The sequence below is a fragment of the Castor canadensis genome, chromosome 8 (genome assembly GCF_047511655.1).
Source record: "Castor canadensis chromosome 8, mCasCan1.hap1v2, whole genome shotgun sequence".
Lineage (NCBI taxonomy): Eukaryota > Metazoa > Chordata > Mammalia > Rodentia > Castoridae > Castor > Castor canadensis.
In genome coordinates this window covers 89,540,430-89,568,282 of record NC_133393.1, presented here as the reverse complement: position 1 = coordinate 89,568,282, position 27,853 = coordinate 89,540,430, and the positions used below count along the sequence as shown (strand labels likewise).

General features: G+C 39.5%; 1 protein-coding gene across 4 annotated transcripts; it reads right to left on the bottom strand.

The window, feature by feature from the left end:
* Nucleotides 1–33: 33 nt before the first annotated feature.
* Eif4b (eukaryotic translation initiation factor 4B) lies at nt 34–27,853 on the bottom strand. Of its 4 annotated transcripts, none has more exons than XM_020160242.2 (15): nt 27,709–27,853; nt 18,467–18,604; nt 17,109–17,317; nt 16,673–16,789; nt 14,266–14,320; nt 13,508–13,642; nt 9,536–9,679; nt 9,262–9,435; nt 6,286–6,514; nt 5,213–5,310; nt 3,702–3,915; nt 3,090–3,145; nt 2,613–2,721; nt 2,298–2,370; nt 34–1,952 (listed from the first exon to the last, which is right to left on the bottom strand). In XM_020160242.2, exons 1-15 carry the CDS (start codon nt 27,719–27,721, stop codon nt 1,872–1,874), a joined length of 1,845 nt encoding a protein of 614 aa, XP_020015831.2. In that variant the 5' UTR covers nt 27,722–27,853; the 3' UTR covers nt 34–1,871. The 4 variants fall into 4 exon arrangements, with proteins under 4 accessions (XP_020015831.2, XP_020015829.2, XP_073939552.1 ...); XM_020160240.2 differs by having other exon boundaries at nt 5,198–5,310; nt 27,709–27,852; XM_074083451.1 differs by having other exon boundaries at nt 2,613–2,728; nt 3,091–3,145; nt 5,198–5,310; nt 27,709–27,852.

Genomic DNA, 27,853 nt, shown 5'->3' with positions numbered 1-27,853 from the left:
TTTTCATAGAAGATACTTTTGTACAAATTTTACACGTATTCAGGAGCGGGACATAAATCAACCCCTGTTTCTATTTTAACAGGGGAACAAGGTAGGAGAGTGGGACAAAACAGCTTTTTTTTTTGGATGAAACTATTTGGAAGGAGAATAGACATGAAGAGGGCAAACTACCTTTTCATTGTCTACAACCAATGGTTTTATTTTTTTTTTCTTAAAAAATCCTTTCAACCTTGGCTCTCTAAAATCCCACTTCCTAGTTACTAGCCAATCCTGCCAATTAAGGTTTTTTGTCCACTGGACAAGTGGTTTACTATGCCCACTGCTGCAGCACACGTGTACCAACACCCTGCAGGGCTGGACAGGACCTAACAGGCCTTGCAAACAAGAGACCAAGGTGTCATTTGTGTGCAGGTACCAATTCTGCCCACAATGGGGAAGGATACCATCTACCAAGCTGACCCCCTATAAAGATGCACATCAAAGCAAAACAAATTAAGCTACCGTGTCACAAGAGAAACCAGGACCTTGTTAAACACTTCTTTCCATTATCATTTATTCTCTCAAGGGAAGCTAAGAAAAACCAACCCCAGAAAGCAAAAAACCCACACACTAGTCCAGGCCACATTATAAATCCAAGCATTGGTATAGTTCAATGGAGAGGGAAACTGAAAACTCAACTCCTCCCCCCATCAAGCTTGTAGGAAAAGCTTTGGATTCAACTGTTCCTATTTATCCACTCATTCACCACCCAAATCCACCAATTCTAAGAGTAGTCTGATCTATAAAAGGGGCCAAAGCAGCAGGAGCAGGCATGGATAGAAGAAAGGAATAATCAAAAGACATCACAGCTGATGTACTTGAGAAAAGCAGTGATTCCTCATGCCACAGCTTCCAGTGGCTGAGACAGAAAATGCCCCCCGAACAGGTATTTGACTTATAGACTGCTTTTGGAGGTAATATATGAAGAACATGAGATGGTAAGAGTCTAAATTTTTAAAGCTTCAAGGTTTCAAGAGAATGTGAATATATTTGAACTTTTGAAAAGGACAATGTTTACAAAGGGCAAAACCAGGCCAAAGAGGGGATTTCCCTTGAGCCCTAAGTGCTTCCTGTTCAGGACAAAACCATTCATGTGTTTACCAGAGGGCACACCACTTCCCCTATTACCTGGTACAAAATAATCCACCTCCCAAAAGCTTCTTTTCAAACCACGATCTCCCCATTTATTTTGGTCCCCAAGCGGTCCTATTTGCTAGTGGCCTGTAAACTCACTTCCAACTACCCCCCTGGGGGGTAAAAAATAAAGGAACTTCCCCTAGGCTGGCCCCAATAACTCAGAATTGAAGTAAGAGGAAGGGCTGTCAGCCTCCTGGAGACTAAAACAACTTGAGAGAATAAATCTACCTTTCCAAGGATGGAAAATTTATTCAGATAATGCTTGACAGAATTCATATTTGCCACAATAGGATAAGAATTAGAAGGTAGAAATCTCACTCTTCCTTATATTTTCCCTACTGCCAACTGATCCAGACACTGTTATCACTTGGCATTACCATTTCTGCTAAATGGAGCCCCTAGGCACTAATCACACAGGCAGCTGCAATGGTATCATCAGAAAGCACCACAACTTTTCCATCAAAAAGCTGTAGTCTTTATCTCTGGCTATATTGGTGATTCTCTGGTTACTTCAATACTTTAAAGGCTGCAGCAGCATGCAAAAGAATTTCATTTCATTTTTTAAAAAAAAGTTAAGAAAGGTCTCTAGGAGATGGTGAGTTTTATTTTGTCTTGTCTGGATAGAGGTTTGATTTGTTCTTGAATGAATGTTCCAGAGTGGAGAGAGACTAGGAAAAAGCACAGGATGTAGAGGTCTACTCGGTGTATTCTTCTCCCTCGTTTTCATCTTCACCATCCACGGACAGAGCAGCATATTTGCTTGCAGAACTGAACTTCTGTAAAAGACCAGAGTGACAAGATGATGAAAGGCCTTGGATTCTCACATCAAAAATCAAGAGATGGAATGGTGACACTATGGCAAATGGAGGACTAAGTTCCAGACTGCACCTGCTTCTCCTCTGCAGGTAGCATTTTCATGCAGAGGCGTTAACGAGGGTCAGAGGGGCACATGTATGCTCATCAGCCATGCCCCTTTCGTCTGGTAGGAGAAAGGAAAGCCCAGAAAGAAAGTGGGAAAAAAAAAAATTTCTTTCACTAGCTTGAACACACCAACAACTTATATGTAAGAGTCCCAACGGCAAAAGTCAAAAAGAAGTTAGGGGAAAGCCCTTAATACTTACGGAGGCTGGATTTTCCTCAGGTTTCTTTGGCTCAGGTGCAGATCTGGAGTCTTGATCCTTTTTGCCATCTTTCCTGCAGAGATGTGAGCATAAAACCATAACCTGGTGGAGGGGACTTCCCCAATGCACACGGACACACGTGCCATTTTGAGGCACTGAACAGACATCTCCAGCCAATAGTCTGTATTATCTGGACATTGTAGTATTTCTACATTCCTTGAATTTGACTGTCTTTAATGGTTGGCTTTAGTTTGTTCATACTGAGAGCACTGGCAGTGCTTGGAGAACTGAGAACTGAGAAGAACATATGCATACCTATCTGGCTCTCTCCAAGGGTCTCTGTTCCCTCCATCTCCGGGACCACGGCTGGAGCTCCCAGTTTGGCCTTTGGAGACACTCATTCCATCTGCTTTATTGTCATTTGCTTGAACAGAAATGCAAAACCAAATCGAAGTAAGGACTAGGATGTTCTGTAGTAACCCTGGCCTTGTCAATGGGGACATTTCTAACCTGAACGGAATGTATCTATTTAGTTCTAGTTCCCCCCTCCTTTCAAAAGAAAGCTCTACTAGGAAAGGGTAGGACCTCATGCTCTCTCTGAAGAAGCCACTCTTGCCCTCCAATGGAAGGAAAAAGTAGTTAATTCAAGGATTTATCACCACAAAATTGGTTCCAAGACACACCCATCAAAATTTTTGAGTATTGGGAAGGTGGTGGTAAAGGGGTGGCATGTCTTCTTGATTCTGGCTGTCTTAACCAGATGGAAACCTGCTTCCCTTAGTATGCTCTCACCTTTCCTTGCTGGTCCTTCCTCAGATGTCTGAGCTGGAGCTACCTTCCCCACACCACTAGAAAGAAAACAAGTAATTAGATCCCTCAGTTGTTTCAGGAAGAGAACAGGTAAGAAACGTATGGTCATTCTTCAAAATGCAGTTAAGTTTTACAGAAAACAGACAAGAATCTCCATTCATTATGGAATATTAAAGTACAGGAAAGATGACAGAAGCAATAATCTGAACACTCAAGTGCCATATGCTTTAGAATCATTACAACTGTGCAAGGCGAGTAGTAGCTTTTTTTTTTTTAAAACAAATGTGAGAAGACTTAGAGAAGTGACTTATAAGGCCATACTGCCAGTATGTGGGAAGTGAGAAAACTGGGTTTTTAGTGATTGCAGATTTCCACATAAATACAAAGTCACCAAAGTGATGTCAACTGGCTATCAAAATTCCAGAAAACTGGACCACTGGCTTCTATGAGCCAACTCCAGCACACACTGAATTTGAACTAAGATAACATTAACTTGTATTACACTATAAAGGCCAACATCCCACAGGGCGTTTTCCATCAGGATATCCCATTTCTGATTCTGGGCTAACCAGCTGCTGTTCCAGGCTGACTCACCTTGTAGGGGATTGTTGCTCTGTGTCTGAGCTCTGAGATCGAGCAGGAGGGTTAAAACTTCGCTTCACCCACGCATTCTCCTTTGGTGGAGGGGCTGGCATTACCTTTAGAGGCTGGTCAGGTTTGGGAGGCTTAGAAGTTGGAGAGTGACAGTCTTCCTCTTTATTGAGTGTTTCATTTTCTAGAGACTTCTCACTCTCTCTCCTTCGTGCATCTGTGAAGTGAAAAGGTGAAAATTGTCGGGAGAAAAAAAGACTGTATGTGCATTTACCTAGATTTCAAGAAGAGTGGAAATGTTCTACATCCACATTTATAGTAGGCCCTTAAGTTCCAAGGAGACCACTGTTGAGCAAAAACCAGGAATGCTTAGGATGCACAGAGTTCAGTACTGAACTGCTAATGCTTGATTCATTTTACCCATAAGGCCACCTTCCAATAAAACATGCCACCTTCCAACAATCTAAAATTTTCACTTGATCAGTTAAACACATTCATTTTTCAGCTTGTTTTTTGGGAGGCATTATTTTCACAAAACTAAGGGCAGGGAAACAGCAGACCACACGATTTAAACACAAATGATGATAATGCAGGACCAACTGTGAGCTTCTCTACATCAACTGAACTGTAATAAACATGTGAGTGGGAATCAATGATGCAACCCCAGGAACCACTCTGGTAACTCCCAACACAGACTGTGACACAGTGCATTTATACATTAGCGAAAATCAGAACATATGGGGGTGGGGGTCAGCGGCGCACGTGTGTTTCAAAGGGCTTAAATGTCTCTTTAAAACAAGGAGCCTGTTTTGTCAAAAGCTTTCTATATTTAAGTGCAAGCTACACAAATCAACACAGTATCACACTTCTACCTAGCTACAAAAATTACATCATGTTACTGAGACTATGCCAACATGAATCATTTACAGAAAACTCCTACAAAATGTGGATGAATTTCCTAATTGCTTTGAGCTCAAGCTGTGTTTTGAAATACTCAAGTACAAATCAATTTAGAGGCAGAAGGAAAGACAGTGGATCACAGTAAGGGAAGGGAGGTCCTACAATCAAATCATTCAGGTCTCCAAAACACTAGACCTGCTTGTGAACAATCACTAACTAGTGAGGAAGAATGAAGACTGGAGAGCCAACCCTTCAGAACACTGCTCTGGTCATAACCAGCACCAAAAAAGGCTGGCTCCAGCAAGAGCTCAGACTCCAGGACTGTGACTGCTCTGAAGAAACAAAACTCTAAGCTATCAAGACAGATAAGGGACAAATCAAATCTTACAGTATCAAGTATACACTTTGGTGTCAGATTATTAAACAGCTTATGCAAGTCCATTCTGGTGCTGATTCCTGAGATTTTTTGGAGCAAGAGGTGTGAAGCCCAGATCAGTCTACGCTAACCTAGAGTTTTATAACTGAATTTAATATTGCAAAGTCTTTGCATACTTTGGTTATGGACAGTTCATGGGAAATAGCAATAATACAATACCCACCATGGTCTGACTTACTTCTGCCAGATGTGGCTGAGGTTCCAGTCTGTGATGACTCACTTCCTGTCCTTGACCGTTCCCGTTCCTGAGTTTCTTCACTTCGCCAGCTTGGGTGTCTGTATTTTATTTTTTAAAACAAAACAAAAACAAATATTGTGCTGGGCTCAATGAAGGCTACCACAAACCCATGCTGACCACCCCAAGAACCATTGCTTAGTCATATTTTATCACACTTGTTTTACCCATGGGTACATATGCTTATAACATATTCACCATTCACTCAACCTTTTTGAAAGCTGTAGGTATTATGACAAATTGTGGCTCTAAATACTTCAGCAAGGTTAAGAACATTCTTTTACATAATCTACCACACTGCCCTACTTTACTTTGAACACAGTTGTATAAGGCACTCATAATGCCTAGTTCTGAAGAACTGTTATTTATTGCAGGTTTCTACCCTCCTAGATGCAATAAACTTTCATAACGGGTCCTTTACTATCCTGAGGTAACACTTAAGATGATACAATCACCATACATATAAAAATGCAAAATTATTTCTAGCCTATAATAAAGACAGCAGAAAACATTTTCTATCCCATCCCAAAAAATTGAAAAGAGATAAATGCAATTCTTTTCGCTGTACTGGGTCTTGAACTCAGGGCCTTGAGCTTGCCATACAGGTAACTCCTCTATCACGTGAGTCATGCCCCTAGCCCAATAAATGTAATCCCTATTAATTTCATGATATCAACTCTACTGTTGGTACAAGAGAACCAACTCATGAGTAAGTGGATTCTACTCATCACACTAAAGCAGGGACTGAGGCCATAATTTGCTTATTTCTGTATTAAAGTGTAAACAATTTCTAGTAGTGGCAGGATTAACATAGGAGGCCTTTTATGACAGTTAGGTACAGAAAGATTTTAACTGTGTGAAACTGTCCCTCACACTGCAGACTAGCTAACTAACATCTGAGCCCACTAAATGCTTATCAGTGACAACCAATAGTAAGCACAAAAATTTCCCAAATACCCACCTTACGCTGCACTGAAATCACAGAAGGAAAACCAATTAACTGAAGACAAGCTCACCTCTCTCGGGGCCGTCGTTCTAGTTTTGGTTCATCCAGCTGACGCTGCAATTTCTCCTGCTCCTTCTGTAGCCGTTCTTCTACTTCTCTTTCTCTAGCAGCTGTGTCAACAGGCTTTGCCCCTCCAAAGATAGAAGCCGCTCGACTGGATTGGGAGGTGCTAGCAGAGGAATCATCTTCCTTAGGAGTACTCCGAGGCTTTAGATTCAGTTTGGGTCTTTGGGGGGGACCTAAGTTAAATGAAACTCTAAGTAATAGTTTCCAAATCATCAGAGGCTGATGGCTGAAAGCCAGATTCCTGGACACAGAAATGCTGTATGGGTTCAATTAATGGCATACCCAATCCAGCAGAGAAATTGGATGGGTGAACATGAGAAAATGGGTAGCTTAAGTAATCAGGTTCTATTATTCTTTCCTCTATCACATCTATGGTACAGTGCCAGACTGTGGGGAAAAACTTTTACCTAGGAAGAAATTTTAAACCACAATAAACTACTGGACAAAATTATCTTATTGTGGAAGATGGGTATCTTTAACAGGTCAACAGGAGCTTCTAACAATGCTAGGGAAGACTAGTTTTTTTTTTGGACAGAAAAATTACGGAACATTAAACATATAAACCTTAGAGAGTCTGATTTCTTCCTCGATTCAAGTTATCAGAGTATTTTCAAGATAAATCTAAGAGTTTTAAGAAGTTGTACTTCTTTTCTTTTTGTTGTGCTAGGGATCAAACCCAGAGACTTTTGCATGCTAGGCAAGTGTGCTACCACAGAGCTATAGCCTTAGTCCAAAAAATTTTATTTCTGAAAACTGTTGTTTATCTATATGAACGATCTAGAGATAGCCAGGTAGCTCATGCCTATTAATTCTAGCTACAATGGAAGCAGGTATCAGGAGGATCATGGTTCAAAGCCAGCTCCAAACAGTTTGTGAGACTTTACCTTGAAAATACTCAACACACAAAAAGGGCTGGGGGAGTGACTCAAGTGGTAGAGCACCTGCCTAGAAAGCGTGAGCCCCTGAGTTCAAATCTTAGGAACACAGACACACAAAAACACACAAATACATAAAAAGAGCTAGACAATATACTTAGGTGTGGCAACCACCTGGTTTAGGTAAGGAAACAGTACATTCCAACTGAGCTGCTCTTAAAATCACTATATGCTGAATTTTATGTTTATCATGTCCACATATGACTTTATACTTTTACTACGTACATATGTATCTGAAATTGGGGTATTATTTAGCAAGATTTAAATTTTCCTTTAAGGGCTTTAACCTGACAGTTTATATAGCCAATACCTGGCAGAGAATGAAACCCTTATGACTTACCAAACTCCACTGTTCTTCATTATAGCACTCAATGTTCCCATTCTTTTACAAGAATATCCATTAATTTAACCACTTAATAAATAATTCAAATACCTGTATGTTAGATACTGTGCATATGCCAAAAGTTATGATGGTTGTTCCTCTCTGTCTATAAGAAGCCCAATTTAGTAGGAAAGTCAGATTAAAAAAAAAATCTTATGTTCAATCTTACAGATTCACCAGTCTATCCATATTGAAAGACTCAAGACTGAATTAATGTTCAGTGAAGCTGTGAAGACGTCTAAGTAGTTAACACTTTCTACTTACTTATTTTTATCCTTTTTACATTTACTCATATGTGTATACATTGTTTGGGCCACTTATCCCCTTCCCTCTGTAGTTAACACTTGAGTGGCCTTGAGAGCTGACCACACACCGAACAGGAGAGATGTGGAAGGGAGAAGATAATGATGAAGTAAATTGTAGGGAAAAAGTGAAGGCCCTAGTACAAATGTTAGAGGTATAGACAAAGGGAGGTCTTTCACCAGGAAAGCTAAACAGAAGGGAAAAATCTAACTAGAGCTTGTCCAGAGTATAGTAATAAGGCCTGAACAACAATAGTGGCAGTGACTCCAGAAGAAAGGAGAAGATTACTGTAGATTTTGCAGTATTTTGTGTGTGTATGCTCGAGAATGTTATGTGTGTATAGAAAATCAACAGGAGAAAAAAAATCAGGTGTGCAGTTAGTTGAGTAGATAAAGAACAGTGTAAAAAAGGAAACAGGAATCAAGGAAAACTTGAGGCCCAACACCTAAGCTTCTACTTTTCTCATTTGTAAAGTGGAGATGACAACTATGGTTATACTGTATACAATTTTTAGGATTAAACAGTATTTGTATAAATATTCAATTCGTTGGTACAGCTCAATAAATGTTAGCCAATATTTATAGACTTTTTATTTGAGAATGCTTTTAAGAATAAAAGGCATTTGCCAGGTGCTGGTGGCTCATGCATGTAATCCTAGCTACTGGGAGGCTGAGATAAGAAGGATTGAAGTTAGAGTTTAGCCGGGCAAATAGTGCCAGTAACACCATCTCCGAAAACACCAGTGCAAAATAGACTGGAGATGTAGCTCAAGTGGTAGAATGCCTGGTTTGCAAGAATGAAGTCCTTAAATGCAATTTCTTGAATGGGATCACAACAAAAGAAAGTGTGACAATTTTTTTCCTTTTTGATTGCTCATTCAACAAGTTGAACTGAAGTTTATATGGTAAGGCCAGTGGCTCAAACCTATAATCCCAGCCACTCAGGAGGTGGCGGTTGGAAGCCAGCCTGAGTTAGTAGTTTATGAGACCCTATTTCACAAAAACAAAACAAAACAAAACAAAAAAATCAAACCATCACAAAAAAGGGTTGGTGGAGCTGCTCAAGGTATAAGCCCTGAGTTCAAACCCTAGTACTGCAAAAATATGAAAAAAGATGAAAAGAATTAGCTTTGGCTTTTTTTCTATCGTCACCTAATGCTCTACTGTGCTTTGCTGCCTCTTTTACAATGCGTAAGTTGTGTTCTGAACTCCTGAAGGAAGCACAAACAAAATTTACAACTGCAGAATTTCCCAGTTTTTCAAGTATCTGCTCCATGAAGAAACCAATAGAAAATGATTACCTCGGTCATCACGCCTATAATCATCCCGAGAGTAGTCATCTCTGGAGCTCCATGACCGTTCGTCCCGTCTGTCATATCGGTCTTCATATCGGTCCCCACCTCCTCTGTAGTCATCATCCCTACGATACCCACTACCAAATGCTCTTCTGCCACTGCCTATCCTGGAGTCATAGCCTGCAAATATATCAAGTTGTGAGCATCACACAAGGAAAAAAAAAGGAAAGAAAGAGTTCTTGGAAGAAAGTACTTTAATTGAATTATGTGTCATAATTACCTCTGTCATAGTCTCTGCTGCCTCGGTCATCATAGCGATCCCTGCCCCCATAGCGATCCATATCCCGGCGTGGGCCGTCACGATACCCATCCCGATACCCATCCCGATCCCGGTACCGGTCTGAATCGTAACGATCTCGATACTCTAGAAAGAAAAAGACAGGTAACACCTTTTCTTTTTCTTTCACACTATAAACAGAAAGAACACGATAATCCGTAGAATCAATTTGGTTTCATGAGTTCCTTTTCACTGATGTCTCAGTTTCTTCAAAATATTTCCCCAGCAACATAAATTTTGCTGGGCTAACAATTTAGAAGTGAGTCAGAAATAAAAAATTAAGTATAAAGTAGTAAGCACAAAATATTGGAATACAGTTGGCATTTTCTATGCTTCATACCCAACAACCATTCAGAGACCACCTTTAAAACTTCAGCATAGGAAATAAACAAACATACCATAAATCTGAAAGGCAAATAAAATGGGGGAATATATATATACTATATAACAAAGGGTTTATCAACTATCAATTTTGAAAAAAACTGAATTGGTTATCATTTTCTACTGCTAAAAGGGCAAAGAATAAATAAAACATACAGTGCCGGTGGAGCATGAGTCAACCCCCATCCTACTAATCGTAATTTAAAACAGTACACTCTGGAATTGTTTTTTAATGATGCAGTAAAAGGTTTAAAATTGTTTACATCCTCCTCTCTTGTGTCAGTAATGCAAACTGTAGCAATTTATTGAGGAAATAATGATATAGATAGACACATCTACAAGGACATTCATTGCAATGCTGTTTATAGTAGTAAAATTGTGGAACACACAAGTTGCAGGTTAAATAAATTACAGGGTATCTATACAAAGCAGCTATCAAAACTGCCAATAATATTCACCAAATGTGCTCATGACACATTTAAAAAAGCATGTTATAAGTGCATTCACACCCATGCTTACCAGTGTCAGAAGATCCCCAAATGTAAAAGTTTGAGACTCCATCTCCAAAAATAATCAGAGCAATATTGTCTGAAAGTATGGCTCAAGTGGTAGAGCGCCCGTTTTGCAAGCCCAAATTCCCCCTCATACATTTTGAGGGCTAGTAATGTGTGTAGGCCTAACAGGGATCTTTCTTATTAATTAATTAATTAGATGGGGGCTTGATGTTGCTCAGACTTTTCTTAAGCCTGTGATCCTTGTGTGCCTCAGTGTCCCAAATAGCTGGGATTTTATAGACATGTGCCACAGCATCAGTTTGTGACTACTGCCCTTTTTCAATTTGCTTATGTCAATGAAATTTTTATAGAGAGCTGAAGTTAATATACTCAAGAGTAGAAATGTCTTCTTTGGATTAACTTTTTTTTTTGGTACTGGGGTTTGAATTTAGGACCTTACGCGTGCTAGGTAGGCACTCTTAGCACTTGAGCCACTCTGCCAGCCCTTTTTTTGTGTTGGGTATTTTTGAGATAGGGTCTTTTGAGATAGGAGGAACTGTGATCCTCCTGATCTCTCCCTCCTGAGTAGCTAGGATTACAGACAGGAGCTGTCCATGCCTGGCTAAGAACAAACTGTAAAAAAGTATCATATTTCACATAACTAAAAACAACTTTTCTATGTGACCAGACATAACATTCCTTGATATTTTATAAATGGAAGGAATGCTAATGTTTATAAAATAAACAGGAGAGCCTAAAACAGAATACCTTCCAAACTAGCCATGTGTTTATGTTTTTAATTTCTGGAGGAGCAGATGAACTTGATACTTGATTTAGACAATATGGAATTATAGCTAGGTATGGCAGTATATGTCTGTAACCCTAGCACCTGGGAAACAAAGACAGGAGAATTTTGAGTTCAAGGCTAGCCTGGACTCCACAGCAAGACAGTTTCAGGAAAAAAAACCAAAACAACAAAAAATATTCTGCAAGTGTAGCTCAGTGCAGAATGCTTAGCACATACCAAGTCTTTATCTCAATCTCCAGCACTAAGAGAAAAAACAAAACCTACGAAATATTTTAACTTTGTGAAAACTCAGATCCATAGCTAAGAAAAGCAGCACATTAGGATGCTGTTAAGATTTTATAGTAATATTCTATATACCTCCTCCCGTTTTTCTTTTTCCAGCCTAATGCCCAGGGACAGAAGTCTCTGTCCTCAGGGTATAATCAGGGACTTTTAACTAATAGCTAGCTTTGGATGATAACACCACACTCACTGTTTTCTGTTATCCATCCTGCTTCTCAAAATTCAAGGTGTCAGATGAGAAAATAATCATTTCTCTTGACTAAAAAACAGGACCCTTCTTCTGAGTGTTTTTTCTTTTAAGAGCCATTTCTTCCTGTTAACAATAGACTCCCCCTTGCATAATTGCTGAAAGGAACTTCTCCCCAAGGTTTGGTTGGGTCATAAAGACTTGATTGTAAAGTCAGACATAAATTTGTGGATTTAGCAACTTCTGACCTTTGCCTTATCCCTTCTTTCTTCTTCCATATTTTATTAAGGGTTCTCCCCTTTCCTTTTTTGGGTACTGGGGCTTGAACTTAGGGCTTCACACTTGCAAAACAGACGCTCTACCACTTGAGGCATACTGTACTCCATTTTTCTCTGCATGGCCTCAAATTTCGATCCCCAATCTTAGCCTCCCAAGTAGCTAGGATTACAGGCATGAGCCAGCAGCACCCAGCTAAGAACTCCTCTTTAATAGGAATCATCTTTTACTACTTTCCCAATTACCTTTGATGGAATTCACTAGGTGTCTCATAAAATCAAAATGTTTGTGAATTTAAATTCTTTTAATTTATTCTTACTTAAAAATTTAAAATATATCAAAAAGAAATAATCATGACAAATTTGTAATTCCACTTAGGTTTAGTGAATATTTCCCATATATTTTTAAAACTAATATGCCACAAATTAACAGGATTCCTTCTAACCCCACCTACAACACGAGGATGATAAGTTTACCACAGTGTTTATATTTTTATAATTTGTGGATTAACACTATACAGTACAGTGTTCAAAATTTTACAAATACTTTTCCCCTAAGATTTTAAAGTTTTCTCTCATCATTACATGTATGTTATAAAGGTATTCCATTATTTTCAAATGATAGCGTTCACTTTTGCCCATGTATTTTAACAAAGTTTTCCACATAAAAGGTTTTATAATCCTTTTGCTCAATTAAGGTGGCATATGTAAAAGTTGTAATTCGCCTGTATTACTATCATGACATTCTCAATTGTCTTTTCCATTTTTCCCCACCTAAATTCTTCTCTACCATATTGTATACCCAATGATGACAGAACTTTTTTTGCCAACTGCTGTATCTTAAGCCTATGGCTTATAGTAGATAGACACTTAGTATTATTGTTTGTTTTTTAGTGGGGCTGGGGTTTGAAATCAGGGCTCCATGCTTACAAAGCAGGCACACTTCCAGTCCTACACTTAGTATTTTTTAAGTGAATGAGTTTTAAAGTCATCTAAAAAGTTACATTTTAGTTGATTGTATATAGTAATGAAGTTATTTTTTGTATGTTTTTCACTCAGCATCTTGCTGAACTCTTTATTTCAAATAGCTTATATTGCAGTCTATTTTGTTTCTTTATAAACAACTGTGTTCAGAAAGAAATGCCTGACCTTTTATTCTTTTGTTGATAAGGCTTTTAAAAAAGTTAGAAATTTATCAAATTCTTTTTCAATACCCATCAATTCTTTTAGTTATTATAAAAATATTTTTTTCTAATTGGGCCTCTAGATACTTAGGAGGTCAAGGCAGGAGGACTGCTTGAGCTTCAGTGTTCAAGACAGTCTAGGCAAACGCAAGATCCTGTTTCAAAACAAAACAAAACAAGTCTCTTTCCACCTCCTGCATTCCCCACCTTTTACCTCTAAACAGGATCACCTGTAATACATTTGTCCTATCACCAAATAGATCCAAGAGCGCCGAAGAAACTAACTTCATAAAAATGAACTTACTGTCTCCAAAGCTATCATCACCTCTTCTAGGAGGGTAGTCATCAAAACTGTCTGTGGCAGGACGGGCCCTCCAGTCTGTGTCTGTTTTGTCAGAATCCCGATTTCTATCTCGGCCAAAAGAACGATCATCCCTGTCTGTAGATACAGTAAAACAAACAAACAACGCCCCCCCACCCCCAAAGTCAGATCATCAAAAAGCTTCTCACTGTGTCTTATACACACAGAAAACGCTCATCTTTCCCATTTCTTTTTTGTAGTACATTGGATCTTTAAGCGTCCCAGGACCTCTAACTACACTCTCCAACCTAACTGGGCCATTCTTTTCCTCACACCTACTTCTCCTGGCTTAACGCTTACCTGTCCCATATTCTATATAGCCCAGGAGTCCCTGAAAGACATGAGGCTCCTCTTGTGATCCAAACATGAATAGGAAACCAATCTAAGGTCCATTTAGATTAGTCAGTGCTTCTCAATCTTGACACTACTAACATTTTGAGTTGGGTAATTTTTAGGTGTGGAGCAGCTGTCCCATCTATCACAGAATTAATATTGGATTCCACCTATTAGACAACAGCAGCACTCCCTTCAGTTGCCCTGAAACACTGCCAAAAGTTCCTATGGAGCAAAACTGGTTGAGAAGTGTTACTCTAGATTTAGGTGGGCCCACCACTATATTAAAATTTTCTGGGAAAGGACACTTCTGCTTTTGACATCCTAGGACCATTACTAAAACAGGAAAATTCTACCAGTTTTCTCACCTTTATCCTGTGCTTGATCAGCAACATCCACTCGAATTCTCCTGTTACCTAGAGACTGAGAGCACAGGACCACATTAACCAACCCTTTACATCATTTGCCACACATCTTTAACACACAGGCACAGCAGAAGCACGGTGGGTGGGGGGGGAAGGATAAAGGAAGAACGCTACCAACACCCCCAATATGATGACTAAAGACTCCTTCAAAGACTTGAAAACTGAACTGGGCGCTGGTAGCTCACGCCTGTAATCCTAGCTACTCAGCAGGCAGAGATCAGCAGAATCTTGGTTTGAAGCCAGCCCAGGAAAACAGTTCCTTCTCAAGACCCTACCTTGAAAAAAAAAAAAAAAAAAAAAAAAAAACAACAACCCACAAAAGGACTTGAAAACTGAAATAAACTCTTTGAATTGACAAATTTAAATGAGTATCAAGTCAGTTATATTACTAGCTTTACAAAGCCAAATCTTACAGAATGGAATTTTTAAACTAATGAGTATTGAGCCTTATGATTTACAAGTAAACTGCATAAAATGTGCCACCTATGTAAGCTCAGGTTCTTTCATCCAATATTACCTTTGGATACGTCAAGTTTCTCCAGGGATACCCTGATTTCCTTTCCTACATCATTACTTATATACTTTGAACACAATTAATTCTACTATTCATTTTTCCTAATTTCATAGGGTATCAAAGAAGGGTATCAAAGCCAGGCACTGCTGGCTCATACCCGTAATCCTAGCTACTTGGGAGGCAGAGATCAGAAGGATCATGGTTCAACGCCAGCCCAGGCTAACAGTTTTGAAGACCCTATCTAGAAAATACTCAACACAAAAAAAGGGCTGATGGAGTGACTCAAGTGACACAGCGTCTACCTAGAAAGCGTGAGGCCTTGACTTCAAACCTCAGTACCACCAAGAAGAAAACAGAAAAGGGTATTAATGAATTTTAGTTTAAAACATCCCAAATTGGGCTGGTAGAGTGGCTCAAATGATAGAGCACCTGCCTAGCAAGCACAAGGCCCTTGACTTCAGCTCCTGCACCCCTCCCACCCCATACTGTCAAAAAGTAAATAAAAGATCATCAAGAAAGTTTGAGTTATGATAGCTCTAATTCAGTGACACAGTACATGTATAGCATGAGGGAGTCCTGAGTTCCAACCCTAGATTCAAAAAAAGGTGGGGGGGGGGGAACAAAACACATACAACAAAACACCCAAATTATATTAAGTGCCACTATGATGAACTCTCTAAAACAACAAAGTAACTCTTAAGTGTGAATCATGATATGTTAAGCAACCGGGAACACAGCAAACTTCAGTTACTAACAATTTTTTTTTTTACCTTTTTTTTGAGGTTCTTGGGGAATGAACCTAGAATCTCACACATGCAAGGCAAGTGTTCTAACCACTTGAGCCACATCCCCAGCCCAGGATATTTGTTTTCTTATCCAGACTGAGTGCAATTATTACAATGTTAATAAAATCTAAAGATGATCCAAGAAGATGGGTATGTTGGCAAATTCCTGTACTTTCAGCATTCTGGACCCAAGGCAGGAATTCCAGGCCAGTCTGGGCTACAGAGACCTTATCTCAAACAACAATAAAAAAGACCCAAGATGAAAAACTCAGGACAATCTTAGCTCTCCATACTTATTTAAGTAAGTATGTGAATATTTACCTCTATTTGTTAGTGATGTCAGATCATCATGATGGTATTTAATCATCAAACAGTAAAAACATTTCTATGAGTTGTTTATATTCAATCTTGCCAAATAGCAGGTTTGTACTATACAATTATGGCACAAGAAATTGCCCTTCCAAGAAATAATGAGGCGTTTATAGAGTTAAAGAAAAAGACTTCCCACACATAAACTAAGAAAACACACTTATAGGCAATTCCCAAAAAGAGTATGACCAGGAGTTCTAAATCAGCCTTAAATCAGACTCTTAAAACCAAAAACTAAACCAAACCAAACCAAACCAGTTACTACACATCAGACTGAAATTTACTGTCATCCTCTTTGCAAAACATTCCTAGGAACATATATTACAAGTATGTTTCTAAGCTCTCCATCATTGCAATACTTTGAAAATGAGATGAAGGTGTTATTTTTTTTTTGGGTGGTGGGGTGGGTGGTGGTGGTACTGGGGACTAAACATGCTAGGCAAGTGCTCTACTAGTAAGTTACCTCACCCTATTCCTGAGATAATGCCTTAATACCAAACTGGTTAACATGACTTTTCTATTTGTTTACCAAGTCAGATTATTTTTAAAAAGCAAAGCCACAGAACGGAGGCAAAAGATGAGTGAACCAATGCAAGATTTCATCAGAGACCTGGTATGCCATAGGTATGAACACCAGATTTGTAAGCTCTCCCCATACTCCCTCACTCTTTAATTTCTTTACCTCTTCATTGAGACTCAGGGCACTGAGCAGGGAATCCAGGTCCTCAAACTCGGCATAACCAAAACCTTTCAACCTCTCTGGATTGCTGGGTTCACGCGGTAAACGAACTGCACTGATCTAAAGGAGTAAAGAGAAGATTTTTTTTTTTTACCCACACAAGGATCACTGTACATGTAAATGAGTTTCCCTAAAGAATATACAAAAACCTAGATGTCTCTGGGAGATAAACTGGTAGATAGAAGAGAACTTTATTGTATACCTATTAGATTTTGAATTTCAAACACTTAAAAAAAACCAAAACACAATTCAGTATATTCCTTGCACCCTTACTTGCTTTTTTGGTTTTTCATTTAAAGACATCTGCCAATTCCACAACTAACTCACTTTAGTCACTATACTCAATATCCAACAAACAGCCTAAAATGCTTATGCTTACATTTAATCCTCTAAAGAATTCCTTAATGGAGTCTTCTGTCACATCATAGGGCAGGTTCCCCAGAAAAGCAGTGTAGGGTGGTGATTTGGGAAGACGGCTCCGGTCGATATTGGGTTCCCGAGCAGCCCGTGGAGCAGTGGGAAGGATCGAACGGTCAATTGGAAGTGCTCTATAGACATCATCATCATTACTGTGCCAAGTAGTTGAAACTAGGATAGAAGAGCCAATAAGAGAAATCAGATGAAGCCTTCCTTAGTACTCTTCTAGAACAAGAGAATCCATGCTAAATACCAAGTATTAAACACTGTGATCAGACAAGAAACAGACCAAAAAGGTGGGGGCTTAGTAACGAAGGTAATTTATAAAGAAAATGCTTTTGAAATATTACAATCAAAATAGTAAACAAAAAGCAATCCTCAGTATTCATGGTCTCTGTTTCTATGTATCAAAAGGCCTATGAAAGCCCAGTCCTCTCTTAACTGAATGTTATTTATATTCATTATATCCCACCTTATCGTTCGATAGTAGAGCTAGCACTCAAACTTGGATTCCTATCACTCCAAAATCTACTAACCACTTATTGATGACTCTCGTATTCCTACTTGTTAGACTGGACAGAGCATTTTCTTCATTTTATCTTCCCAAAACCCAAACAAACAAAAACCAAAACAAACTATTCCACCAAATAAATCAACAATCAACCCACCAAACAATCTCCCACACAGTCCGGTTTTCATGAATCTGTACTTCAGTTATCAATACTTAGAGGAAGTATTACTTACATACAGTTTCCTATTTTCATTATGAAAACAGGTCACATAAGAAAAAGCATTCTTTTAGTCCACAATAAAGTTTTAAGAAAAGAAAAAGTTGATCAGATTGATGCCAGACCTGATAATTTCACTCTTCTAAATTTTCTCACCATGATTACTATTTCCATTCCTTTCTCTAAGGCCATTTTTACCTCAGCTTCATACCAACAGCTCCTAGAACTAATATATTCCTTAGCTTCGAGAATACACAGTTAGATTACACTGAAATACCACTTTATGAGAACATAGAATTTCAGACCTAAAAGGAACTTAAACAAGATAATCTAGTCTCTACTGTTCAAATGAAGAAAATGAGGCCTAAAAGGATACTAAGTGAAGAAAAAAAAGAGCCAGGATTAGCACAAAGCTCTTCTATTGCAGTCTGATAGTCAACCTGAGATTAAACTTACGACTATAAAACACAAAGATTTCAGGTTCTACAAAATGAGCAAGATCTTTTCAAATTACCACTGATAGGAATTAATTACGAAATAGGTCTTATAGAAGATAATAAAAATTTAAGCATAATACTAAAAGAAAAATTACCATCTCCTTCCAGGTCGTCTGTTTCATCAGCCCAGCTGACTGGTTTGGGGACATAGGTGCTTCCTCCACCAGTCCCCCCATCCTCAGCCAGAAAGTCTGTTAGGGAGATAGTCTTCCCCTTCTTATTCTTCTTTTTTGCTGTTTTAAAAAGACAAAATAAACATTATTCAAGGATACAAGTTACTTACAGAGTTGTACAATATAGCATCATTAAGTACATTTACAACAAAAGCAACATAAACTGGGCGCTCAACATAAAGTGGGGTCCTGCAACCCTAGCTACACAGGAGGCAGAGATCAGGAGGATCGTGGTTCAAAGTCAGCATGGGAAAATAGTTCTTGAGACCTTATCTTGAAAAAACTCATCACCAAAAAGGGCTAGAGGAGTGGCTCAAGGTGTAGGCCCTGAGTTCAAACCGCAGTACCACAAAATAATAAAAAGCAACATAAGGGGCCACATGAAAGACTGGCACATTTATAAGGAGGAATACCATGCAGATATAACAATGAAAAGAAAAAACACAGTACAGTCCAGAAAGAATCCAGCAGTAAGTGAAAAACTTTATATTCAAGAAGTTAAAGAAGGAAGATGTGAGTCTAAGGCCAGCCTGGGCAACACAGTAAGGCCCTATCTCCAAAAAGTTGTGGGATATAGACTACATGAAAACACATGTTATGTACTGAAAAGAGAAGGATATCCAACAATAAATATATAATAACCTCTGGGGAGCATGACTGGGGCTGGGGCAACTTTCTGGGGCACTTTCTTCTATATTCACTCATTTACTAATCGAGATTTTTTTTTTTTAGTACTGGGGCTCAAACTCAGGGTCCACAACCTTGAGCCAGCCCTTTTTCTGTAAGATATTTTTGGGCTGGCTTTGAACCTTGATTCTCCTGCACATAGTGAGTGAGACCCTATCTCAAAAAAACCCATAACCAAAAGGGCTGGTGGAGTGGCTAAAGGTGTAGGTCCTCAGTTCAAATGCCAGTCCCGCAAAGAAAAAAAAAAAAAATTTCTACAGTCATTGCTCTGTGGATGCAAAGAAGAGAGACAAAATTCCTACTCTATGTAATACTCTGTATAGCACTTGTGAGGATTCTTTGATACCTGTAAAATAGCCAGGTGAAGGAGGAATCATGATTATCAATTTATAGAGAAGGGAAGTTAAGCCTGAGATGTTAAATGGCTATCCTAAAGTTTGAGATATTAGGTGGCAGAGTTAAAACTAAAGCTCAGAGCTTTTCCTATTATACCATAGGGATCTTAAATTCTAAGCAGCTATTAATTCTATGGCAGGTTATCTTAGCTATAGTACTGTGTTATACTCAGTGTTATTTGAAAGCATTAGGTAAGACTCATATAATACCCTAAATTTCTCTCCCTTCTCTACCTTAATTCTGCATATTAAGATGTGATACTAAAAGAAAACTACAAGAATACCCTAACAACCAACCCATTTAGATGTTTTCCATGCTTATGAAATATTTAGCAATCTCCAAACAGCTCTATTTAGTGGCCTGACCCTTGCTCTCAATTCTCAGAACTTCTGAGATGGCACAATCAACAGCTAATTCAGAAGAACAGAAGGGACTAAGTTCTAGAAATGGCCCAATAGTATACATGATTAAGAGAAAAGTAAGGTCCAGTGTGGTGGGACATATCTGTAATCCTAGCACTAGGGAGACTGAGGCAGGATTGCAAGTTTGAAGCTAGTCAGGGTACAAAACAAGACCCTGCCTCAAAAAGACCAAGAAAAAAATTAAATAGCTCTGTTTGATAACAAAGACCAGCTTCATGGCTTTTATAGCTGTGAATTCTTCATCCATATCCCAATTTCCATCTAATTTTCAACCCAAGAGCATTAAATATCTGGAACTTGATACACCACTTGCTTACCAGTAGGATGCTATCTCAAATTCAATTGTCAGGAAATAAAGATGATCTGTTTGCTATGAATGTTACACACAGCCTTCTCAAATATACAAGTCAGACAAATATGCTGCAATAATATTTTAAAAAATGACTATTAGTATGAAGTTTTCATATTTCTCAAGTGACTTAACATTAATCTGGCTTCAAAAGTATTATTTCTGTCCAACCAGATCACACTGATTCCATCCTAGCTGTGAATTCTACAGGTTTAAAAGTAGTTAATCAGAGGTTAGGTCCTACAGCACTGCCCCAGTTTATATACAAAGATCTACAAGAACTTCCAGTAAGTTAACTGGAACCAGACGTGAAACAGAATACTTAGAGTGCCTAGGATGAATTAGTATGATGCTTGCCTGAGGCTTAATCTAGTATCATCAGCTAATATCCAATCGTTCACTTGTCCTGCCACTGGGAGAATAAAAACAGAACTGGTGGTCAGTTCAAATAATGAGGGGAGGGCAAGGTACCCCCTTTTCTTTTGTTTTGTGTACACTAAAAATGAATCTGGAAATAGCCTGCCTTTTTTCAATTTTGCAGATGAGAGTTTCTCACCTTTTAATCTCTTAACTTTTTGTTGCTGTTCTGGGGTTTGAACTCAGGGCTTGACTCACTCCACCAGCCCTTTATTGTGGGTATTTCTGAGATAAGTATTTGCCAGAGGCTGGCCTTGATCCTTCTCATCTCTGCCTAAGTAGCTAGGTGGCATGAGCCATTGGTGGCCAATCACCTCTTGACTCTTTTGACAAAACCCATACTCACGCCGGACACTGGTGGACCAAGCAGGTACTCCTAGCTACTTCAGAAGCTGAGATAAGGAGGATCATGATTTGAGGCCAGCCTGGGCAAAAAGTTCATGAGACCTTACCTTCAAAAATAACCAGAGCAAAATGGACCAGAGCTGTAGCTCAAATAGTACAGTTCCTGCTTTGTAAGTACGAGCCCTGAGTTCAAACCCTAGTCCCACTGACCCCCCCACTCTTAATTTGAAATTTCAAAATAAAAAAATGACTAAAACATTAAACTACTGTTGAATTTAAAAGGTTCACTACCATATAGTGTTGTATGCCTATAATCCCAGCATTCAGTAGGCTAAGGCAGAAGGATGAGGCGTTTGAGGTCAGCCTGTTTCAAAAACACACAGGGTGAGGACATATAGCTCAGCGGTAGAGTGCAGGACCAGCATGCGTAAGGCTCAGGGTTCAAAGCACTGTAAAAACACCCAAAGAAAAGACACGCTAAAATTCGTTTACAAGATCTTTCTTAAATGTACCAACAGCACTGACTCAGTCGCAATATAAGTAGATTTAAAAGTGACCCTTAAAAGCAAAATCAATAAACCTGAAGTGGGTGCCAGTTTGTCCTACTCCTTTTTAATCCCACTAATTTTGAGAAAAAATGTTATCTAAACCCCTGCCCTTGCTCCTTCACTACCTAGACCAGTGCATGTTTAGGATTTCAACAGTGTTCTCTGATTTATAAATAAAATATTGTTTAATGCTTCAGGTATATTAATCTCTTTTTATTTTGGCAGCACTGGAATTTGAACTCATGGCTTCAAGCTTCTCATGCTTGCTAGGTAGGCACTCCTTGAGCCACTGGCCAGCCCCCTTTGTGTGTTTTTTTTGTTGTTGTTGTTCAAGATAGGGTCTTTCAACCTCAATCCTCCTGATCTCTGCACCTCCTGAGTAGCTAAGATTACAGGCGTGAGCCACCAGTGCTGGGTTCAATCTCTTGCCATAATTAATTAATTGGTCCAATTCTTTCATGCTCCCTAAATCTTACATGAGGTGGTTAACCAATCAATCACCTCACAAAATAAAACTCATCCAATTATTAAGGCCAAACCCAAGAGGGGAAAAAAATCTTAAAAATAAAGCATTTCCAAAACTGTTTAAGTCTAAAAGTCCTTAAGCAAGAGACAATACACTTTTGAGACAGGTTCTGGCTATGTAGCCCAGGCTGACCTGGAACTTACTGTCCTTCTGCAATAATAAATACAACTAATCAGCTTAAATTTTATGACAGGATTTCTTTCAAAATGTATAGCAGTATTTCTGGTCTCTAATTACTAGCAACACCCACCCCACTGTGGGAACCTAAAATGACTCCAGACACTGACAAATATTTTGGAGCTGAGGAGATGATAAAATTACCCCTCAATCAGGAGGCGCTGTTCTAAGTGCTATTTCCACTTCAACAAATAAAAGGGTAAGTGAAAAGAAAATGATAGTTCTACATAAAGTAGACTAGCAGCAAAGTGGCTGCAATAAACTGAGTTTTCAGAATTACCAGGTTGTAGCACGTATAAAATATGAATTCTTCTATTTTCCCCTCACAATATTTCCCTATTATTACTCCACTGTATTAAAAAGAAAAGCACCAAAGGACAGGTGTTGGTAATTACAGAAACCTAGACTGGCGGCTGGCACTTAACAGAGGACCCCTTAAAACAGTGTAAGCACCAGGCACAGGAATTATGAGCCTATAATCCCAGCTACCTGGGAGGCTGATTATCAGGAGGATCGTGGTTTGAGGCCAACCTAGACAAATAGTTTTTGAGGATCCATCTCCAAAAATAACCAGACAAAAAGAGCAAAATGAACTGGAGATGTGACTTAAGCAGCAGAATACCTACTGTGCAAGTGCAAAACCGAGTTCAGTGCCCTGATTTCCAAACTAGTCACACACACACACACATTGTAAGCAAAATAAAGTTTTCTTGTTACAAAATGCAGACTTGCTACCCACCATTATAAACTATCATGCTCTTAACATTCAGATGAAGTTTTGTCAAACATTAAATTCCTTAAGTTTAGATCTTGCTAGTCTTAATATCCATCTATTTTACCAGACTTTCATCCTTTCTGAATGTTTTGGCAACTAAGTAAGCTAAGAAAGGCAGAAAGTGTTAACAAAAACCTATATAGGAATGTTCACTATATAACAGCCAAAAAAGGAAAAACCAACAAAAATGCTCATCAACTAATAAAAGGTAGTAATCCATAAAAATAGGGATTATTTAGCAATAAAAAAGAAATGAAAACATTTTAGCACTAAATGAAAGCAGTTAGTCACACAAACCATGCATTACATGAAACCTTTTATACCAAATACTCAAAACAGTTAAATCCAAGCTGGGCACTATGGTACATGGTTAGAATCCCAGCTACCTGGGAGGTGGAGACTGGGATGATTAGGGTTAGAGGCCAGTCTACGCAAAATGTTAGTGAGATCCCATCTCAATGAATAAACTAGGTATAGTGCCATGTGCCCATCATTCCAGCTACTGAGGAAGCATAAATAGGAGGATCACTGACCAGGCCAGCAGAGGCATAAATGTGAAACCCTATTCAGAAAGTAACTAAAGGAAAAAGGACTAGCGGGGAGAAGGGGAATGCATATTGCGTTTTCCTAGCAAGTGCAAGGCCCTAAGATCAAACCCCAATACTTCAAAAAACCAAAACCCCAAAACCAAAAGAAAACCCCACAAGTAAATCCAAAGAAAAAATAAGACTACCAGTTGGGGAGGAAGGGAAGTGACTACTAAGCAATGTAAATGTTCTCAAACTAGGATAATGACTACTGGATAGCTCTGTGAAGACACTAAACACCTTCAGAGCTGGGTATGTAATTTGGTGGTAAAGTCAGTACCTAAGATGTGCAAGGCCCACCAAATTGTGCGCTTTATTCATTCAGTCATTCTGAGATAGCCCAGGCTGGCCTCAAACTCTCAATCCTCCTGCTTCAGTTTCCTGAGTGCTAGGATTACAAGCATGTACCACTTCAGCCTGCTAAACAGCACACTTTAATAAATTTTATGATATATAAATTATATCTGAATAAAGCTGTTATTAAAGCGAATCCACACTATCCAGAAAAAGTAATGATTAGAAAATGACTCCTCAAACTTACAGGATTGTATAAATGCAACCAATCCATCCAAATAACAGTGTTTAGGAATTAGACTAATTATACTGCTCGTAGAGCCCAGTCATGAAAACAATCATGCTGAAAGAGTTCATCTTTACTACATTACATAGTTCAGTATAGAATAAAGTCTAAGCCAGGACTAATAAACTTCATCGCTCCTGTGTTCGGTTACATGACCTCTTTTTTCTGTGCCCAATTTCTTCACCTTGACAATGAGGAAAATGCCATATTGCCTTTTCCTTTATCCTCCATGGACTCTCATTAACTTTTTTTAAATTATAAATCTAGAAACTGACTGGAGTGTATATCCATAAATGTGTACACACATACCTAATTACAAGTACGTCTCTGTGTTGTCTTTAAAAACCACACTCACCACACACACACACGTATATATATTAAAGACAGTTTTCTTTTCACTAACATTACTTAAAAATAGTTTTACTTTAATTGACAGTACTCTGTATTTGGATTTTCGTAAGGTATTTTGGTCTCAACCTTCTGATTTAAGTACCCTACTTGGAGAATAACAAATTCATGGTAGAATGGGATTTGAAAACAGGTTATTTGTAAACAACATATAATGGCAAACCTTGAAGTCACTTAACTACAAAGGACAGCACAGTATGAAAACCACTACGGAACACCATCAGCTTTCCAGAAAAATCAAATAAGAAATCACACATAAACATTATGCAAATGAAAGGCCAAAGCATGGACTCTGCACTTTAAAATTTGCAATTGTAAATGCCAACCTGTATCAAACATTTTTTGGTAAGGGGAGAGCCCACTTTACAAATGAAGAAACTGGGCTCCAAGTGCTAATTAGCAAGCTTGGTGCCAATGGCTTAAGCCTATAATCCTGTATGAGTAGTCTGTAGCTACTCAGGAGGCAGAGATCAGGAGGACAGCGGTTCAAAACCAGCCCAGGGAAGTTTGGGAGACTCTCAGTCTAGGGGAGGGGGTTGTAAGGGGGAGGGGAGAGAGAAGGGCTGGGCTGGTGGAGTGGCTCAAGGTGTAGGCTCTGAGTTCAAACCCCAGTACAGCAAAGAAAAAAAACAAAAACAAAAACACTAACTTTAACTGTACTAAAATAGTCACAATGAAAACCACTTTTTTTTTTTTTTTTGAGACAGGATGTCACTATGTAGCTCAGGCTGGCCTTTAACTCAAGATCCCCATGCCACCACACACAGTTCCAACTCTCTTGTTTTTGTATCCCTTTAAAGAAGCCAATCTAAAGAATCAAATGACCAGACTCAATGAGTCAAGTTTACTAGGAACTATTCCAACTACCTTACTCAATAATTAGTTCTGAGATACTTTCAGTCACTGAAGGTCAATACCGGGTGGCATCAGAAACCAGTATTGCTGCAAAGACTTTTTGGTCTCACTGAATAGTAAAAAAAGACCTATGAAGTTGTATCATGGATTTTTCACAGAGAAAATTAAAAGGCCCATTTCCATCCTCTGGTTGTGTATGTCACAACAATCAATGCAACTGGAAAAAGATTCAAGGAAAAAGAAAGTTGATAAATTCTAAATTCCTCAAGAGCAAAATAGAATGTAACCTTGTGCTCACATACCTGAAGACGCTAAAAAGCTTTACTGACCTGAATTAAAGTGAGGGCTTCTAAAGAGAAGAACAAGAGAAGGGGACATCACTGAACAAACCTTCTTAACCAGTCTGTACTACATTAAACTGGGTACAACTAAGGAAATGGATTGCTATGTCTTCCACCTCTCAAAACTCCACAAAAGTTAAGAACAAGGAAAGCAGACTTTTCACTAAATTCTAGTAAACGGTCAAGGTAGCACACATTGGCCAAATAAGTACTTTTTCACAATCAATTTAAGATATAAACATTTTGACAAGCTTTAGATTATGCTTTTGGTCAGCATCTCACACTTGGTAAAGGAGAAGAGTCAGGAGTGTCTAAGATTTTGACCCCGCTCTGCCACCAGCAAGCAGTGTGACCTTGAATAAATGTTCGTCACCTGGGAAATACCATTTCCTGACATTACCTCCCAGAGGTTCAAATAAGATAATGTACACAGAAGTGCTTTGTCAATTAAGTGCTACACCAATGAAAAGTTAGGCCTAAATGCACCTCAATTCAGTGAACAACCATAACCTTCAGCTTCCTTGTAATAATAAATGAATTCATAGTTGAGAAACTAGTGCTCAGAGACAGCAATTCAAAGTTTTGCAGGATGAGGTGTCATTTTTAAGGAAAAGAAACGACATGCCCCAAACTGGAGTTAATGCCACAAAATGTTAAAAAGCCCACTGGCTGATCAGTCAACTATAAATGAAAGTAAACTTACAAGGCAGCGATATTGCCCAAATCTAAAAGAGAAATCTCTAGCTCATATTTTAACAGCACCTCCAAGAAGTTTTACATTTAAAAAAAAGAGCTGAACCCTATCATTGAACTACATGTTCAACCAAAGTGGAGCTCCCCCAAAGCAGGGGGACCTGATCTTGTTCACTGCTGTATAGCCAACACTTAGAATTGTGCCCGGCATATAGTCTACGCTCAATAAAAATGTGCTCATTGAATCAGAGGAGGAAAAAAAGGCTAGAGGGAAACCTTGGTGTCTAGCCTTCCTTCCTCTCGCTTAACACGTGGGTGCAACACACTGGATCCCTACCCGTACTAACTCTAATAGCGCTAACCTCTAAACCTAACACAGGTCCTCACGGAGATGTACAGGAACCGTGCTACACTCTAAAAGGTGTAAAGCCTAAAGTGCAAGGTCATAAATGAGTGCAACCCAGGAGCTTAGAAGCTTCCCATCTGGACTTCAGCGCAAGCTTTTTAAGGCGCGCTGTCTGCACTACCCCCGTCTCTGCTGCCGCGCACGCGCACCGCCGCCTTCCTCCGCCCCTCCACCGACTAGCGCTGGCGTTCTAACGCCCCCCCCATTCCCCTGCCCCCACTCCCGTCAGCAACGGCCTCGCGCCTCCGAGACCTAGTCTAATGTGCACCCGTCCGCGCGCCAACCGCCTCCTTCCTTCCTCCACGCCTTCACGCGGGCGCAGTGCTTCACATCTAAAAGAAGGCCTCGCGCCTCCCGCAGATCTTTCTGTGCTTCCTCCTCCAATTCAAGCCAGAGTCCACCATTACTGCCTACTCCAACCTCGCGCAGACGGGGTGAAAAGGGTGTGTGTGGGGGGGAGGGGAAGGACACCTTCCCCTCCCCACAAACATCCCGAGGCAATAACCTAACATGGCCATGCCGCCAGCATGCCGCAGCCTCCAAGTCCGAAGGAAACCGGTGTGACCCACTACCCGAGTCCAGCACTGAGTGGATCAAGCCCAGTGGGTGGTTTTGGAGCTCAGTCCTTGGCCGCGCTCGGCCGCTCACTCACCTGAGGCCGCCATGTTGGGAGAGGGAGAGAGAACGCAAAGGACCCGGATGAGCCAATCACGTGATTATAGCGGGCGCGTCGGGCTGGGAGACGCGAAACTGGGAGGGGGCGGGGAGGTGAGGACGGAGACTGGAGGCGGGGCGCC

Coding starts and splice junctions, on each gene's coding strand:
- Eif4b (XM_074083451.1), bottom strand. Junction 9,680..13,507: donor TGATGATAGCTTTGGAGACA/GTAAGTTCATTT, acceptor TTTTCTTTCTAG/AGTATCGAGATCGTTACGAT. Junction 3,916..5,197: donor CAGAAGTAAGTCAGACCATG/GTGGGTATTGTA, acceptor TTCACTTCACAG/ATGCACGAAGGAGAGAGAGT.